Here is a 16,187-nt window from a genome sequence, read left to right as displayed (position 1 = left end):
TTCTCACTACAGCTATTGCAAATGGCTGGTGTGATGATATCTCACCACCAGACATATCCATCAAGTAGCACTGGGGATATAAAATTGAAGGTTTATTTGCAACAAAATCATCCAGAGTTGATATACAATTGCAAACCCAATTAAATTGAACTTTGACAGCCTGTCCATAAACTCATATAAATATTTTTCCCACATGGTACTGTTTGGGGGACAGAAGGGATTGGGACACACCGATAAATTATAAGTAATCCACACAGAAACTAAGGGCTTGAGGAAAAAAACAAGCCCTAACACTGAGCCCACTGATGATGCTGCCGCTGTGCAAAAAGAACCATGCTCAGAAAGCAACCCAGGTCAAAACAAAAACACATAGGACTGCCTTTAGGGAAAAAAAAAAAAAAAGGTATGAAATTATTTGCTAGAACATTTCTGTAATGTACTTACCAGACCTTTCATGTAAGTAAATTCTGAAACAACACATCCCTTTTTTTTTGCCAAAGATTAATTTGAGTTCTTGCCAAAGCTAGCAATCCTGCTAATCTTGTTAGAGCAAAGGGACTGAGAAATGCACAAGACCAGCTACCTAAATCTTCCCTTACACAGTTAAACGACAGTATTGTGATCACAGAAAACTGCAGACCAAACACTGTTAAACATTTGGTTTTAATTGATAGGACTGTTCTAAAGTTGCACGGATGGATCCCTCCACAAACCTCTCCATGGTTTCAGACTGCTCAGTCAACTGCTCCTCACATGCTTGTCTGTCCACATTTGACCTCTGTAAGCTCAAAAAAGAGACAAGCCTTATGAAAAGGAAGGAAATTGGGATGTCTAAGTGCTCCAGTAGGGACACTTCCAAGCTTAGGTTGGCTGACCTGTTCCTTATCAACTTTCAAGACACCCTCCTGTTCTCAGTGACCCAGTAGAGCTTGAAAGCTATTGTGTCTGAGCAACAACTTTGACTGCCACTTGTCTCAGACTGAGGCTCCAGGCACCCACCTTGCATGTTCCAGGAGACAGGGCAGATGCACTGAAACACAGAGCACAACCCAGGCTACAGGCACTGCATGCAGGACCATCACAAGCACCAGGGTCAGGCCTTGGAGGAAAATGGCTGTTGCACTCTGGGAGCACCATTTCAACCCTCAACCTGGGAGGAACAGCTGCCATTTTCTGAGGGGTAGAACACGCAGGGGTGATGGCAGCACTAAAACAGGAGATCAGCCTGCCCCGGCATCAATCTTCCGAAAGCAAGCAGGACGACCAGGAGGAAGGACAGTGGGCAGCCAGTGATTAGTGCTCTCAGCAGAGCCTGGCACCAGGCAAGTCCTGCACAGAAGCACAGCACCCTCCCTACAACGATGGCAGAACACATATAGAGCGTTCCCTGGCACCTGTCCTCAATTCAACCTGTCAGGGGCTGAGGGATGTCTTGAGCCAGAGATGGCACTTGGGACACGTATGAGAATCCCTGTTGGGACTATGCTTCATCCATCTGTCTAATCCCTTTGTTCATATGCCTTAGTGTCTGAGGATCCTTCATCCAAGCATGCTGGAAAAGAAAGATGTCTTGTGTTGTTGTGCATCTACCTGCTAAGCCTGCTGCGTGACAACAATTTTACTGAGGGCCCCAATCTTTCCTCTGTTATCAAAAACAATTAAGAATTGTTCCTGCTGCCCTCTTTCTGCATTAGGCCAGAAAAAGTAACAGACATCTTAAAACTGTGCTTCAGCCTCATCCTACTTCTAGTCAACTTCTCCAAACTAGCTAATAAAAGCCTTCAAGAAGATTATAGGAAATAATTATAGGATTATAGAAAATTGCAAGTCAACAAGACTAATAGAAAACATACCCTTTAAAAAAAATTCTAGTAGCTTTTTGCAAACTTTCAAGCTTACTCAGTAAAGGCAACAGCATCAGAGAACAGACTTCTGAAATGTGTATGGCAATAGGTATTTAGAGAAATACAAACCCAACACATTATACACTGAAGATGCAGGAAACAGAAATGGTAGTTTCTAGTAGACCTAAAAATGTAAATGATGATGAGAAACAATTATGCAAACTACTAAGACCTCTTCAGGAAAAGTTCTTTACTGTACAGCATTCAACATACATGTCAACAACTCAGAGGGCAAAAAAAAAACCCCAACAAACCCAACTCTACCATTAATGGATTCTGCAGATTAAACAAAGGTCAGGGAGCAAAAAATTTAGGGGGAAAGAGTAGAGGTGCTGTGTAATCTGTATCTCCTGCTAAAACAAACACTGTCTGCTGGCTTGCAGTTCATCTCCACCACAGAGCAGACAGGGACTGTATGACAAGGGTAACACTCTCTCTTTCCTGGGAAACAGTGAGGGTAAAAGGGACTTTGAATCCTCAAAGCATGAGCTCTGAGAAAAATCACTGTGCTGACAAAACCACAGACAAACTGCATAAACATGGAAAGATGAGGACAGTGACAATACCACTGCACCAAGCACACATGTGACAATCACAATGCATGACAGATGCTGCTAGGCTTGGGAAGAGCTGAAGGGATAGTTAAAACTTAGAAAATGTGCCTCAGTGGGAGCGGCTCAGCAGGTTCCCTTTGTTTCATTTAACAAAAAGAACATTGAAAGACAAACTGATTACAGTTGCAGTACCTGCACAAAGTAGAGAAAGTTGATAACTGAGGCTCTTTGGTGGAATATAAACCTTCAAAAAATCCAACAGTTGAAAGCTGAAGTTGGGCTCTACTTTTGGTCTGAATGTGTCCAGGTTTCTTGAAGATACCTAAATAGTCTTCAGAAACACTGCCACAAGACAGAATTCTGTCACTCACATGCAGGAGCCAAGTGAGATCGCCATGGACCTGGCAATCCAGTCTGGTCCAAAAATGAACAGTCCTACAGCTACTGGATGGAACGGTGATAGCATTGCAGTCCAGTTCTTAGAAAGGGGTGATGGCACAGCAGTCCAGTTCTTAGAAAGGAAGTTGTTTTCTACAGCTCTGCAGGCATGTGCCCTTAGGCTGTCTAGTCAGCTTGCAGTATTGCTGTGTAAGGGAAAAACTGGCAACTACTGTCCCACACTTACAGTTCAGTGGTCTTTAATGGCCAGTAAGTGGTGAGCCCTTAGGATCAGTCATCAAAGACACAGCATCAAGAAGCCACCCTGAACGATCACTCTAAGTCTGCACATAACCTGAGAACGTGCAGAACAAAGCTTAGCACAGAGGCACCCAACTGCCTGACCGGCTGAACAACACAAGCCCGCATCTCCTCCATGTTCCATCCTCCTTACTATTGACTGAGTTGCTCCAAAAAGCATCCAGCTCAGAGCTTCCTCCTTTGCCCTTGAGCAGCTTCCGATGCCCAGGACCCCTTAGCCTGATGACAGGGCACTGCTCTTCTGCAGCAGTAGTACTCTTCCCCCAAAACTAAGGGGCTTCAGGTGTCATGGAAAGACAATTGGCACTACCTCCCAACAACCCACCAGCCTAGTGCTGACTTGCTAGAGGATAGTGGGGTAATTCAGTCAGGAGCACTCTCAGAGCAGTGTATACAAATCATCACCCAACCCTCATTAACTGGGAAAAGAGGAAAGTGTATTGGCATGCTCACACTGTTAACACTGGGAGGTAGCCACAGGCAAGGGGCAGTCAGTGGGAGCTGCAAGGAGAAACAAAGCCATGTTTACTACCTGACATCTTCTAATATGCGCTCGGCAAAAGGCATTTTTTAGTGGAAAAATCCACCTAGCTGATAGACATGTAGACCACAAATGCAAGAAGCTCACAATGGCACGTGACCAATGCAAACTGGTGCCAAAGCAAAATCCGTGGTTTGGCAGGTAAAGTAAGAGTCATAAAACAAAAGACTAAAAAACAGAAACTGGAACAAATATGGCCAAAGAAGAAGAATGCCACATAGGCAGTGTATGTGGGGGGGTTTATTTATCTTTTTTTCCTCTCTCCCCTTGCAAGAAAAATGATTTCTCTAGCCTGGGTTTGTTCACACTTCACAGCTACTGAGCACTGTGCAATCCCATGGACACAATAAATTATGAAGTTCTAGACTGACCTGCAATAACAGACCCACACCAACCAGGCATTAACATACAGTATGGATTAAGAGAGGGACCTTTCTAATAATAACGTTTTGCTTGTTAGTGGCCTGGGAGTCCTTCTCACCAGGTAGTTCAGCTATGCCATAGATAAAAGAAAGAGCAAACCTTATGCAGAAACTTGCTTCTCTGCCAAGTAAAACATCCCTGACTCTGCTGGGGAAAAAAAAAAAAGAAAAGAAAAAGAAAAAAAAATAAAAGTAAAACCAACCACAAACCATTTCTTGCACAGGATTATACCATCACCTATGGTTTTGCATCTTGATTTTCCCCAGCAGAAGTTTGTAAGCTATCACTGTGTGTTCACCCACTTGAAAGGCAGACACAGAAGTGGTCTGATACTGGGGGTTCCCAGATAGCAGCACAATACCAGAGGAAATAATTTTCAAAGATACTATTTCAGTGTCTTTGTTTTATATAAAACACATAATAAACTTCCTGAGCAAACTGAGAAGAAGGCTCTGCAATCAAAGATCTACAGAATTGTCAACCATGAGAGCTCACAAGTCAGGCTCTGAAGCAACCGTGAAACTGGCTTAGAAATAAAAGTCATCTGCCTCTGGTACTCCCTTTCCTCGAGCTGTATATATTGGAAATCTAGTGGTGAGGCCATGAATCTGTGGTGCAGTAGCAGGTCCAGAACTGCTCCCAGAAGGCACAGCATGCTTTGTCCCCTGAAAATGAGCACATGCAGGAGGAGCTGCACTTCCCATGATGCGCTTGCATATCTCCATCCACCTTGGGGTAATCACAGGCTCTGATTTTTCTGACCAGGGCAGTTTCTCTTGCAGTTCTGCTTACCATGACCACTTCAGCTGGGCTCTCACAAGTATCACAAGGCTGGGCAACTCTGGATGTTGCAGCTCTGTGTCCCTCACCCCTTGAAGCTTCCTGGCTCATTTGCAGGTATTTATTCCAACAGCAAACAGCACAGCAATAGCACCTCTTTGAAGAAAGCTGTGTGAAGGCCTAAAGTAAGTGTCAACAGCTGCATCAGCTTAACAGGGACATAATTTGCAACCTGTATTTTTCACCCTCCTTACCACTTACTTTACAGTGGAGAAAGCACATCCAAACCCTCCCTTATCCCCTGGTTTCTATAATACTAAACCAGAAGAGTAGGGTCAGCAGAAGAAAAAATACACATAATAATGTTAATAACATCTCAACCAGATAAGGGGTAGAAGAGATTAGACTTCCCAACTCATTCCTAAATTGGCTGTGAGCAAGCATTCACAGCACAAAGACTTAAAGCACAGTTCCACAAAAGACTGGCAATGCAAATAAAGCTGTCCATCTCCAAACAAGGGAAGAGAAGAGTGCAGATGCCCTGCCTGCATTTAAGGACTGCTGTTCTGTGCCCTGCAGTGTGCTCCACCACCAAGACTGGGCTGGGGTAAAAGCACTTCTGACATCTGCTCTGAACTATTGTCCCTGCTCTTGCTGGGCTGCACCTCCCCTTCTGCCCCTTCCACCCCTTCCCTTCTAGCAAGGGAAACCGCACTAAGGTACAGGCCCTGCTTCAGGATGCAAAGTTCAGGCATCAGCTGAAACTCCCATGCCCCATAGCCAAAGGTTCTCCCACTTTTGAATAGCAAGCCATGCTGCAATAGCAGGTCTCACCTATTCCTAAGCAAACACCAATTCCTCTCCCCAAACTAGCACCTGCCTACAGAAAAGGTATCCCAGGCCAGAGAGCAATCTTGTGCCTGGTTGTGGTCCCACCAGACAGACAAGACACAGCGACAGATGCTTCCCTCTGGTGTATTTAGTTCAGAGAGGACTGCCCCATCCAATACATGGACAACACATAGGCTGTTCTACTTGCCTGGTGTGACATTGCATGAACAATGATGCTAAACTCCATCTGGTTGCAAACACAAAGGCACTTGCAGAAGGGACTGCACTAGCCTATGGAGGTCCCTGCAGGAAGCTATGCTGATCCTCACCTGGTCTCAAAGGAAGGAAAACAGAAAAGAAAAACCCAAAACAAACAAACAAACAAAAAAACACGAAAAAAACCCCCAAACGTTCTCCACCCCCCCCCCAAAAAAAACAAAGCAAACAAAAAAAAAAACCACACAAAAAAAAGCCAAAACCGAACAAACAAAAAAAAAACCAAAAAAAACCCCACTCCCTTAAAAAAAACCCTAAGACTTCAAAGAAACAAACAAAACAACCCCCCCAAACAACAACAAAACCAACAAAACAAAAACCCAAACACCAAAACAAAACCCCACTTTTCACAGTGCAGAGGATGTCCCCAGTGCTTACTTCTCACCTTTTTTTTACTTCACAGTGCCCTTGCTTCCCACAAGTGATCACACCTTACTTAGCTTTTATTCTTACCTAGCCATTACAGAAGTCAGTTTAGACAAAGAGGCCCAGCCTGCCCTGGGCTCCTGCAGGGCATCTGAGACAGGGTCAGAGAGCAGATATGCAAAGGTTCAGTGCCTCTTAGGGTGGATTTTGCTATGGAAGAGGACAGGGGTCTCCCCCAGCCAGGTCTAAATGACCTTAGGACATGCCCTTAGCTCCTACACCTAGGAAACTGTTCTGACAGCACAGGCAAAGGCATGAATTGCATGGAGCAAACACGAGTGTCTGGGTAGAACACACTTACCCCACGCCCCAGCCTGTGCTCTCACTGCTGTGACATCCACCCGAGCAGCCAAGCTGGCACCCTGCACACCACTCCGTCTCACCTGGGAGAAGTTCAGCCCATTGAGCGGGTGGCACTGCTCCTCCACTCTCTCCACAGCACCCGTTTGCTTCCTCAGCCGCTCTGCTTCCTGGGCCAGATACAGATCCAGGACAGGCACACCTCGTGACTTGATGTCCACCTCCGTCAGAGAGTTCACCATCAGCATCACCCACACTGGCCTTTTCCTCTCCCAGTTGCCAGCAATGGCGTTGAAGAGGTAATCTGCATACAGTCCTTTGCCCCGCTGGTCTGGGGTCATCCAGGATGGCATCATGAGCTTGACATACTCCAGGTGCCGCTTGAGCCGGCGGTAGATATCACGGGGCAGCACGTCCTGGAGGTTCTCCCCCTGTGGCAAGAGCTGGCAGCTGGTGAGAGCTGAGATGGTGTAGGGGTCAGTGAGGTCCAGCTCGAAGTACACAATGTGGCTCTGCTGGAAGGCCTTCTTGGAGTTCTCTGGGATGAAATCCCAGACACGTGTGTACGGGACATGGATGGTGCCAAAGAAGTAAGATGGGGGATCTCTCTTGATGGTCCATAGGAATGAATTCAGCTCACTTTGCTAGGGAAGAGGAAGACACAGATGAGTACAGACGTTTATACAGAACCACTGCAGTACAGGCCTTAAATAAAACATGTTGCCAAGCCAACAGGTCACCTGTCTCAGCAGCTTACCAGCATGGACTTTTCCTGAAGTGCTTTTGCTCACACAGAGTCCTCTTTGACCACCCTTTTCCCCGAGGTCAAAATTCAATTTTCATCAATTAAAAACACAGTAAGGCTAGCTGTGACTTTCTCCTCCTGAAAGGTAACACTGAGTCTTCTCAACAGCAACACCACCACAGCTCATCACCTGGGTATCTGCCAAAACCAGCAGCAGAGCACAGCCCAGGCAGGCTATGCTCCAGGCAAGAGGCTTATATCAAGTTTCCACCATTTATTGACATCAGAAGCTGATATCACATTGCTGGAGCAGAGCAGGGCAGCACGGTTTCAATCACCTTTGCCTTGATGCCTCTCATCTCAGCATAGCAAGCACCTTTAATAAAAGAAACGGCTGTGACACTTAGGCAGAGGGTGCTACAGCATCTCAGAACTTTCCACTCTGAGGAAGAAACCAAACAAATGAGTAACACAAAACACAGCTGGCAGGCAGACTTGCTGGAGCAGGTAGAAATACAGTTGTACAGGGATGTAGCATGTAGCAGACAGTCAAGACCCATCATAGCCCAGTTCTCCACGTTCTTAAGGCACAGAGAAGCACATGCAATACCTTGGAAAATAAGGGAAAAAATTCTGCAGGCCAAACACAGCCTGTGGTTTCAGGGCATACTCTTACAAACACAGAGGAGGAAAAAGCTTCTTTCTTTCTTTAAATTAGCTTTTTAAATATTTCAAAACCCACAACAATCACAAAGTCAGAATTAGACCTCAAGTTTATTCTACTGCAAAATTTGCCTCACAGCATCCCCAGGATTACCAGAGTACAGGGCTGTGGTGAAATCCTGAGCAATTCCACAGGGCAGGAGGGCAGACAAGGCAAAATGGATCCTGCTTGCATCCTGCGATGTCATTTTAAACCAGCAGCAGGCATGACCTCTGTCACCTACAGCGTGCACCCCTCTGGTGCCATGGTCCTCACTGGAGTGATGAACACAAACCATTCTGTCTGCACAGATAGGAAAGGGTAGCCTTTGCATGTCTAAGTAAGAGGACGGGCTTCCTGATGCACTAAAAACATCTGGTCAGCCTTTAGCCAGAAGATAACTCTAACCTCAGCTCTGAGGCCAAGCGTGCATGCGTACTGAACCAAGAAGCCTGCCCAACTGCCAAATGCAGAACAGGCTGCTTGGAGGAATTTATTGGAAGCACACTGCCTATAAATTTCTGATACTAAACACCCAGGGTCAGAAAGGTTAATCTTAAAAGACTGCTCTGCACTGGCTCATCCCAGACAACCTCCTCCAGCAGCTCTCTGCATCGAACCCAGGCCAAGTTCAGGCAGCACTTCAGCAAAGTGCTACCAGAAGTCCAGCTTACCAGCACAAACCAACAAACCAAGTATACTCTACAGGGCTCTTCAGACACATTGAGTGCCTGAAGGATACTTCAGGTCTTGATAACACTCTGGATCCTATAGGATAGCCCTGGAATGCACTTCTGAATAACAGACCATAAAAACTCTCCTGAAGACCATGGGAAGAAGGGAGAACAAACATGATGCAGCACCCAAAGGTAAAAAAGAATACAGAGCAAAAGACGAGTACGAATCTGACACAGACACAGCAAGAACACTGGAGATGAATACACAAAGAGGGAAATGAGACAGGGCTCACTCCCGTCATTAGTCAGAAGGATAAAATGGAGACACACCACCTAGTAATAAATGAACTGAAGTAGTGGTCAGCTAGCTTCCGGGAGGAAGGAGCAGAAGTGCCGCTTGCTATCCATAAGCAAGCAAAAAGACAAGACACCTGGGACAAGCACTAGGTCGGGAGGTCAGCACTCCTTCACTTTGCACAAGTCTGATCATGTATGAGGCAGTGCACAACAAACCACAACTGCGAGAATTTGTAAGCAACAAGTGGTGACCGGCCACCTTAAAACTTCAATTCAGCTCCTGAATTGAAGGCTCAATTGAAGTCTCAAGACTAGATGAATGGTACTAGGCTTTAGTGCGGACCATCATCACTGCTCCTGACTACTGCACACAGGCAAGTTAGTAAGGCTCTTGGCATTGTATCCTTTTTATTTGCTTTTTAAATTCCTCCAGCTTTCACAACAGGATACTGAAAGCAGAGTAATACTGCCACCTATTAGTGGTACCACTGAGGAAATCGCACACACCACCAGGCACAGAGTAAATAAAATCTCTGTTTAAAGAGCCCTGCAGCACAGGCAAGGGAAGCAGGATGAGACCTCGCAAAATTTCTCACACATTCCTGGAGACTGAGACCTTACAAAACAGAGCAGCTGGGCACTCTTGCTGATGCTTCCACACCAACAGGAGCAGTCATGAACTTGGCAACCCACCCCAAGTGCCATTCAGACCTCCCTTCTCAGAATTACTTGTAGCCAGCATGAAGAGATCAGACAACAGGCTTCAGTTTACCATCATTTACAGCTGTTTGGGACATGCTAGTGCCTCACACTCCTTTGACATATCCTTTTCCCTCAGAAAACAGAAACTGGAGTTCCAACAGAAACTGGAGTTCCAACACTGCTTTACCTCCATGCCAGATGCCTGTAAACAGCCTGCTACTGCTTTGCATAAGAGGGAATGGGGCAAAGTCCTTGGTGTGCCTGAGCAGGTCTGTTCTTCCCCTGCTGTACCTTCTGGCACTGTCTTGTCTCTTGTCACCTCCTGGCACTCACACATGTTTCACTGCAGCTTCAGAGAGGGAAACCCAGGGCTGTAATTTCTCCCCAAGACCGTAAAAGGGAATCTGTTAAACAATGTTCTAGGTGGGTGTGAGATAGCACAGGAGCAGTGCTGAGGCTTGTTCAGCTCTGCAGTACACACCACCACTGGCAGCACCTCTCTCACCTCACTTCCCCAAGTGCATGCAGTAGATAAAGGTGCTACAACCTAATGTTTCTTTGCAGTAAGATCATTATATACAGCTGTTACAAGAGGAAGGGGTGCTTTAAAACTAGTGTAAATTACAGCCAAAGTGGTGTCTGAAGGCTTGAGAGAGCTGGGTTGTATTGCTCCAGGAATTTCACTTTCAGCAGCGTTAACAACAAAAAGTCAGGTTCACGTATATATAGATCAAGATTAATACATATATACATATATCAAGATTAATATTTGTGTCTCCATTGTTTGCAGGTCATTTACAGGTGATACGGCATTACTCATGATGGGAAAAACTAGGAGCAATGCGAAAAAAATGGAGGGGCAGCCTCAGGAAGAGAGTGGCAGTCATGCAAGAGAACGCAGATCTCCCAGTTTGCTGCCATACCAAGACCTAGGGTCGTGTAATGCTAGCTGTACCAGACCTCCTTTGTGCCTCAAGTTTAAACTCCCACTATACAGTGCCAGACCAAGGTACTTCTGGATGCTCAGCACTGTGGCACAGTGTTTTCTCCCCAACCTCACCACCCCAAGTGACAAAGAACTGGCTGTGAAGTGATTAAGGATATCAGCCCAGCCAAAAAACTGTTTGGAACAAAAAAGGAGAAAAGCTTTGCCTCAGCCAAAAGGGAAATCAGGGAGAAGGAAAAGAAGCTGTTCAGGCTGACACTGTTACAGAAACAACGCACTGGCACCTATGGGATTTATTCCCTACTGTGAGACTGGGAATCCTCCCTTCCCAACCCAAACACCACTGCCTGCTGGGTGATGGAATGGGCACACAAAAGACCAGACAATGCTTTCCCAAAATGATGGGACAATAGTGTCAGGCACTGCCAAAATCATCAAAAAGCATGATGCACATCAAGGGTTTTTCCTCAGGAGCTGAAGAAGGGTCTAGGCAAGAACAAAAAGTCCTTAAGACTGGGAGAGTAAAGTGATATATTGCAGATCAGTAGCTGAAACCAGAGCTCATATGCTAACACCTGCTCTCTAATCACATACCTGATGGCACTGTTGGCACTGGAAACTCCCATGACCTCCTGCCTTCCTTCTACCTCCTTCACCAAAACACAGGCTCTAACTGAGAGGCAGTTTCATTATCTCTCCAACACATTAATTTAAAAAAAGAAAAATAACCCAAACAAGCAAACAAAAAAACCCACCAACCCCACATCCCTCAGTTTCTGTTTATTTTAACTACCTGTAGCAGGTTGTTTTTCCAGCATGATTTAAAGATTCAGCCATAGGATGCAACATGTAGCCTTCAAATATACAAATACCACTGCGTTTGTCAGACATGCATCATTTCAGGTGAGGCAGTAATGATTCTGCTGGAAGAGTGTTGCCAAAGAGGATCAGAAAAAGTGCCATCTTTCTTCCAAGAAACAAACTCAAATTGGGCCGAATGACATACTGACTGTCAAGAGTAAAATTACGATAAACATAGAGAAAATACTGCAGCAAAAAACAGAAGGAACAAAGAATGCAACTAGTGGCAGTGCTCTGACCATCTAGGAAGAAAAGCATGGAAGTTAAAAAAAAAAACAAACAAAACAAATCAATGAAAGCAGGTTGTGGTAATATTGGGAATGGGGTCTCAGAGAGGAAGAAAACCTGCTTTCCAAAAACTGAGCAACTGGACGTGAACTCCAGACATGGGAAACCTACACCTAGTCAGCTTCCTTCTACATCACTTCTGCTTCCTCCCATCTTCTGTCAGTCTCATCTATGTAGACTATACATTGTCCAGCACAAAGTATGCAACTCACTGTACAGGCAGGCGCCCTTTATGGCTTCAGTGTCTTTCAGGATCCCTAAACCTCATACTCACCATTCAGCCCCACACCCACATCTCCCAAACCTCAGATTAGATCAGGATTGGATTATTTCTCAATCTGCAATATTATCCTAATTTTTCCTTTTTTTTTTTTTTTTGTTGCTTGCTACAGAAGCAGAGCATGTGGCATACAGTATTTCAGCCAAGCAGGCAGCCCTATAACCTTCCCTATATGGCTTTCTCCCTTCTTATCTATCCTGGCATTGTATCTTGTCATGTTCATTTATACCTAATTCAGGCAAAGAACAAAGATTATGCCTTTACTTGCCACGTAAAGTGCCTCATGCATCTACTGTAATGCACACAGAAATGCTAGGCACATTTTTAACAATCATTCTCTTGAGCTTTTGCCCACTTGCATTACTGGCATTCTCAAACTCAGCTTAAGACTGTAAGCAGAACTGGTCTGGAGATAAATACTGCACTGGCTACAACTATCAAAAGAACACGCATTCAGTCTCCATTTACCAGAAGGAAAAAATAAAAATAAAGCTTTTAATTAGAAAGGCAAGGGTTTGGAGCAGACAGATCACTTGCTCTGCCAAAATGCATGTATGGGGAAAGGTAGATATTTACCTAACCCTAACCCCCCCCCCATCAGAAACAACACATCATAAAACACTAACCAGCTACAAACACAAACATTCAGCTGTGAATCCCTGGATTCTGGCTTTAAATTTACCAATACACTCCAGCATTAAACAAAATGACAGCATCACCAGACCACATTACTTAGTAAATGGAATATAACCCAAAGGATTTCAGCATGCTTTATTTTAGATTAACTGTTTTTAAAGCCTTCCTTTCTTCCTATATATCTATTGAAAAAAAAATGATGTGACATATTATTGGTTGCAGTTTTAACTATAATTTGGAGTTATGATGAGAAAGCCCTCTGAAGTACTGTATGTTCACTCCTTAAAATAGCAGCTTCTCTCTCCCAGGCACTGACTGATGCACATATTTCTTTCATGACAGAAGCTTTAGGCAATCTGACAAAAAGAAGAAAGGTAAGCTAGAGACATAAGAGATACCATAAAGAACTAAGATAAAAACAACAAAAAACCTTTCCTGATGATGCAGGGACATGAAGGAATATTTTTCCCAAGTGGTTGGTGTAAATATCAATAAGGATGCACCCAACATCTTTGCAAATAAGGCAGACACTGCTGTTCCTATAGGGCTTACCACCACCATCCTAACGATCCTAGGAAACAGCCTGTCAATACCAGAACTACAGGTGGTCTCCCATTTTAATGGCAGAGTAATCAGAAGATAATGAGATACCATTAACACATTTCACCTCCAGATTTGCTGGTAACTGGTAAAAGTCCAGTCAATGGCTCTTGAGGGAAACTCCCTGTGTGTCCCACCGAACTGATGAACTACACATTTCTGCAAGGACCTCTGCTGCTCAGGCTGTCAGGGGCTGTTCCCTTCCTTCTTGCTCTCACTAGCTTCTTGCAATTGATTTGCACCAGCCCACACCTTTCACACTTCATGCCCTCAAGGGGAAGAGTGCACTCACTCCAAAGCCTTGACCTGGCTTTACGCTAGTGTGACGGCCGCCACCTATAAATCCAGTTCACAAACTGGTTCTAGGCAGAAGCAAATTGGTAAGGCACCATCCCCCACAGCAGAGTTAAACTCTGTCTAACCCAAGCTGAGGCAGATACCTCCAGTGAGGCACATATGTAGCTTGGCATAAGGTTGAATTGGCAGTGCCCTAAATTCCGAGAGATAACTCAGCCTTCTGCATGGGGGGCAGCATGCTCAGCCGGAGGCAGCAAGGTCCGTAGACCAGAAGATGCATGTGCAGGTGAGAGAAATGTCACAGAAGAGATCTTCTTCATAGTTGCAAAGCTTTCTCACACCTACCCTGCAGAGAGACCACCGTGCTTTGGCATCTACCCAGTGCAGCAGGTCCGCACTTCTTAACAGATGTGCTGGAGGAGGTAACCCTGCCTGGGGCAGGAGATGAACATAAATGGTGAGACATATGTCCCAGGAGCCTCTCAGGTGCACAGCACCGCCGGTCAGCCTGCTTTAAGGTCCAAGCAGATGCCAATAGACTGCACACATGGTATGTTAACGCTAACAGAATGCATTAGAACAAAGTAAATTCCTCTGAAACTTCAACTAGAACTGGGTTTTAATCTATGTCTGATTTTTAATGAAAATAACACCCTACTCGCAAGCTCCACACTGGCCAGAACATCACCCCTAACCTGCAACGGGGACCCTCAGCTGTGCTTGTCACCCTTCAGAGCCACGACAGCCCACACTGCTCCCAGTCAGGCTGTTCAAGTTAGAAGACAAGCGAAACCTAATACAACTTAGAACTGTCCCTCTACTTCAGGGGCACGACCGTTTGTTGGTCCGAACCTGCTGCATCACGCCGGCGTTCAGCAGCAAGGTAAGGGGGTATAGCCTTCCCCTACCTCCAGCGATGGATGCTGGCAGCAAGTCACTCCAGGAGAGCCCGTGTTGGTGCCCCTGCGAGCGGGGTAGCTCGTACCTCACGGCGCAGCAAAGGGTTTCGCTGGGGGTCACACGAGGGTCTTCTTCATCTGTCAGGACCCAGCGGTGATCGCCCCACCTGGTGTCCAGCCCCGAGACACTACCCGTCCTGTCCCGTCCCGTCCCGTTCCGCTCCCGCCGCACACCGGGTAGAGCCGCCCGCCGGGGGAAAGAGACCACCGTGTGGCTCGGTTCAGATCCCGACTCCCCCCCCAGACACACAGGCAGCTCTCGCGCTGCCGGCTCCGCGGTGCGGTGCGGCTGGCGGCAGAGCCCCGCCGCGCCAGCTCTTACCTTCCCTCGGAGCGGGCAGGCGGCGGGGCCGTGGCTCTGGCGCGCCGTGGCCAGCAGGAGGAGGGAGCCCGGCAGCAGGCAAAGCCAGCCCCGGCGCACCATCCCGCTCTCTCCCACTTGGCACAAGTTCTCTTCTTCTATTATATTTTTCCCTTCTTCTCCTTCCACACTTCCTTTTTTTCTTTCCCCCTATTTTTATTCGTATTCTCCTTCTCTGGCCCTTTTTATATTTTTCCCGCACCCCCACCCACCCCCCCCTGTTGTTTTTTTTTTTTTTTTTTTTTTTTTTTTACTGTAAACCCAATACCAGAGCCCTCGCAGGAGCGGCCCCGTCCCCTGGCTAAGCCCTTCAGCCGCTGCCCCCTCCTCTTAAAGGGTCCCGTGCAGGGCGGGGGGAGGAAGGGGAGGGCGCGAGGCCCGCCGCACCGGGGGCGGGCAGTGGAGCGGCGTCGGGGGGGAAATCCCCCGGGCCCCTCCGCCTCCTCCCGCCTGAGGCAGAAGCCGCATAACGGCGAGATCCGGACTGGCCGCGGGGCGCCTGGGCGGATGCCCCCGCCGCCCCGGCAGCCTCCGAGGCACCCCACTGCACCCGGGGTCTGAGGGAGGGAGTCCGACGACCCCGTCCCTTGCCTCTCCTTTGCCGTGCGGGCCTTATGCCTTTTCTGCCGGTCTCTGCCCAACATGCAGCTCCCCTGAAATACATAGAGATCTGAATATTGTAATTTCTCTGCAGGTCGCTTTACTGACAACTTCGGACTGAGGAACTATTTTGACTCATTCTTGTCTTGTTTCAAGAAGCCCTGTGCCAAAACTGCGTGTCCACTGCTGGTACACTCTTAAGATAAAAAATGCACCAAAGACATATTACCATCTTTAATTGCAAATTTCAGCCATGTTCTGTAAGGAGATTGATACTTAAAGCCTCACAAAAGTAGATACTGCTAGTAACTCTTAAAACTTTTGAGCAAGGCCAGAAATATGCCAGTATTTACTCTGTTGCAAATCCAAAGAATAAACTTCCATAGCTTTCAAGATATTTGTAATAGGATCTTCCTGAAAATTTTAACATGGCATGTATAATTCACATAGGGCAAAACACCTTTAGGGCTTAAGCTAAGAAAACCTTTAAAGTTAAAATAC

General features: G+C 46.3%; 1 protein-coding gene across 2 annotated transcripts in view; it reads right to left on the bottom strand.

Annotated features, from left to right (window-relative positions):
* The window catches only part of LOC101878429 (metalloprotease TIKI1), a 78,474-nt gene extending 63,325 nt beyond the window's left edge, over positions 1–15,149 (bottom strand). For both annotated transcript variants that reach the window (XM_031054349.2, XM_005155053.3), the window contains exons 1-2: positions 15,048–15,149; positions 6,818–7,378 (exon numbers count right to left, since the gene is read on the bottom strand). In XM_031054349.2, the coding sequence (XP_030910209.1) occupies positions 6,818–7,378; positions 15,048–15,149 (663 nt within the window). The remainder of the gene's footprint in view (positions 1–6,817; positions 7,379–15,047) is intronic.
* Positions 15,150–16,187: the final 1,038 nt, after the last annotated feature.

Source organism: Melopsittacus undulatus, chromosome Z (assembly GCF_012275295.1).
Source record: "Melopsittacus undulatus isolate bMelUnd1 chromosome Z, bMelUnd1.mat.Z, whole genome shotgun sequence".
Taxonomy (NCBI): domain Eukaryota; kingdom Metazoa; phylum Chordata; class Aves; order Psittaciformes; family Psittaculidae; genus Melopsittacus; species Melopsittacus undulatus.
The sequence above is the reverse complement of the archived record's forward strand: the minus strand, read 5'-3'. Positions and strand labels throughout refer to the sequence as shown.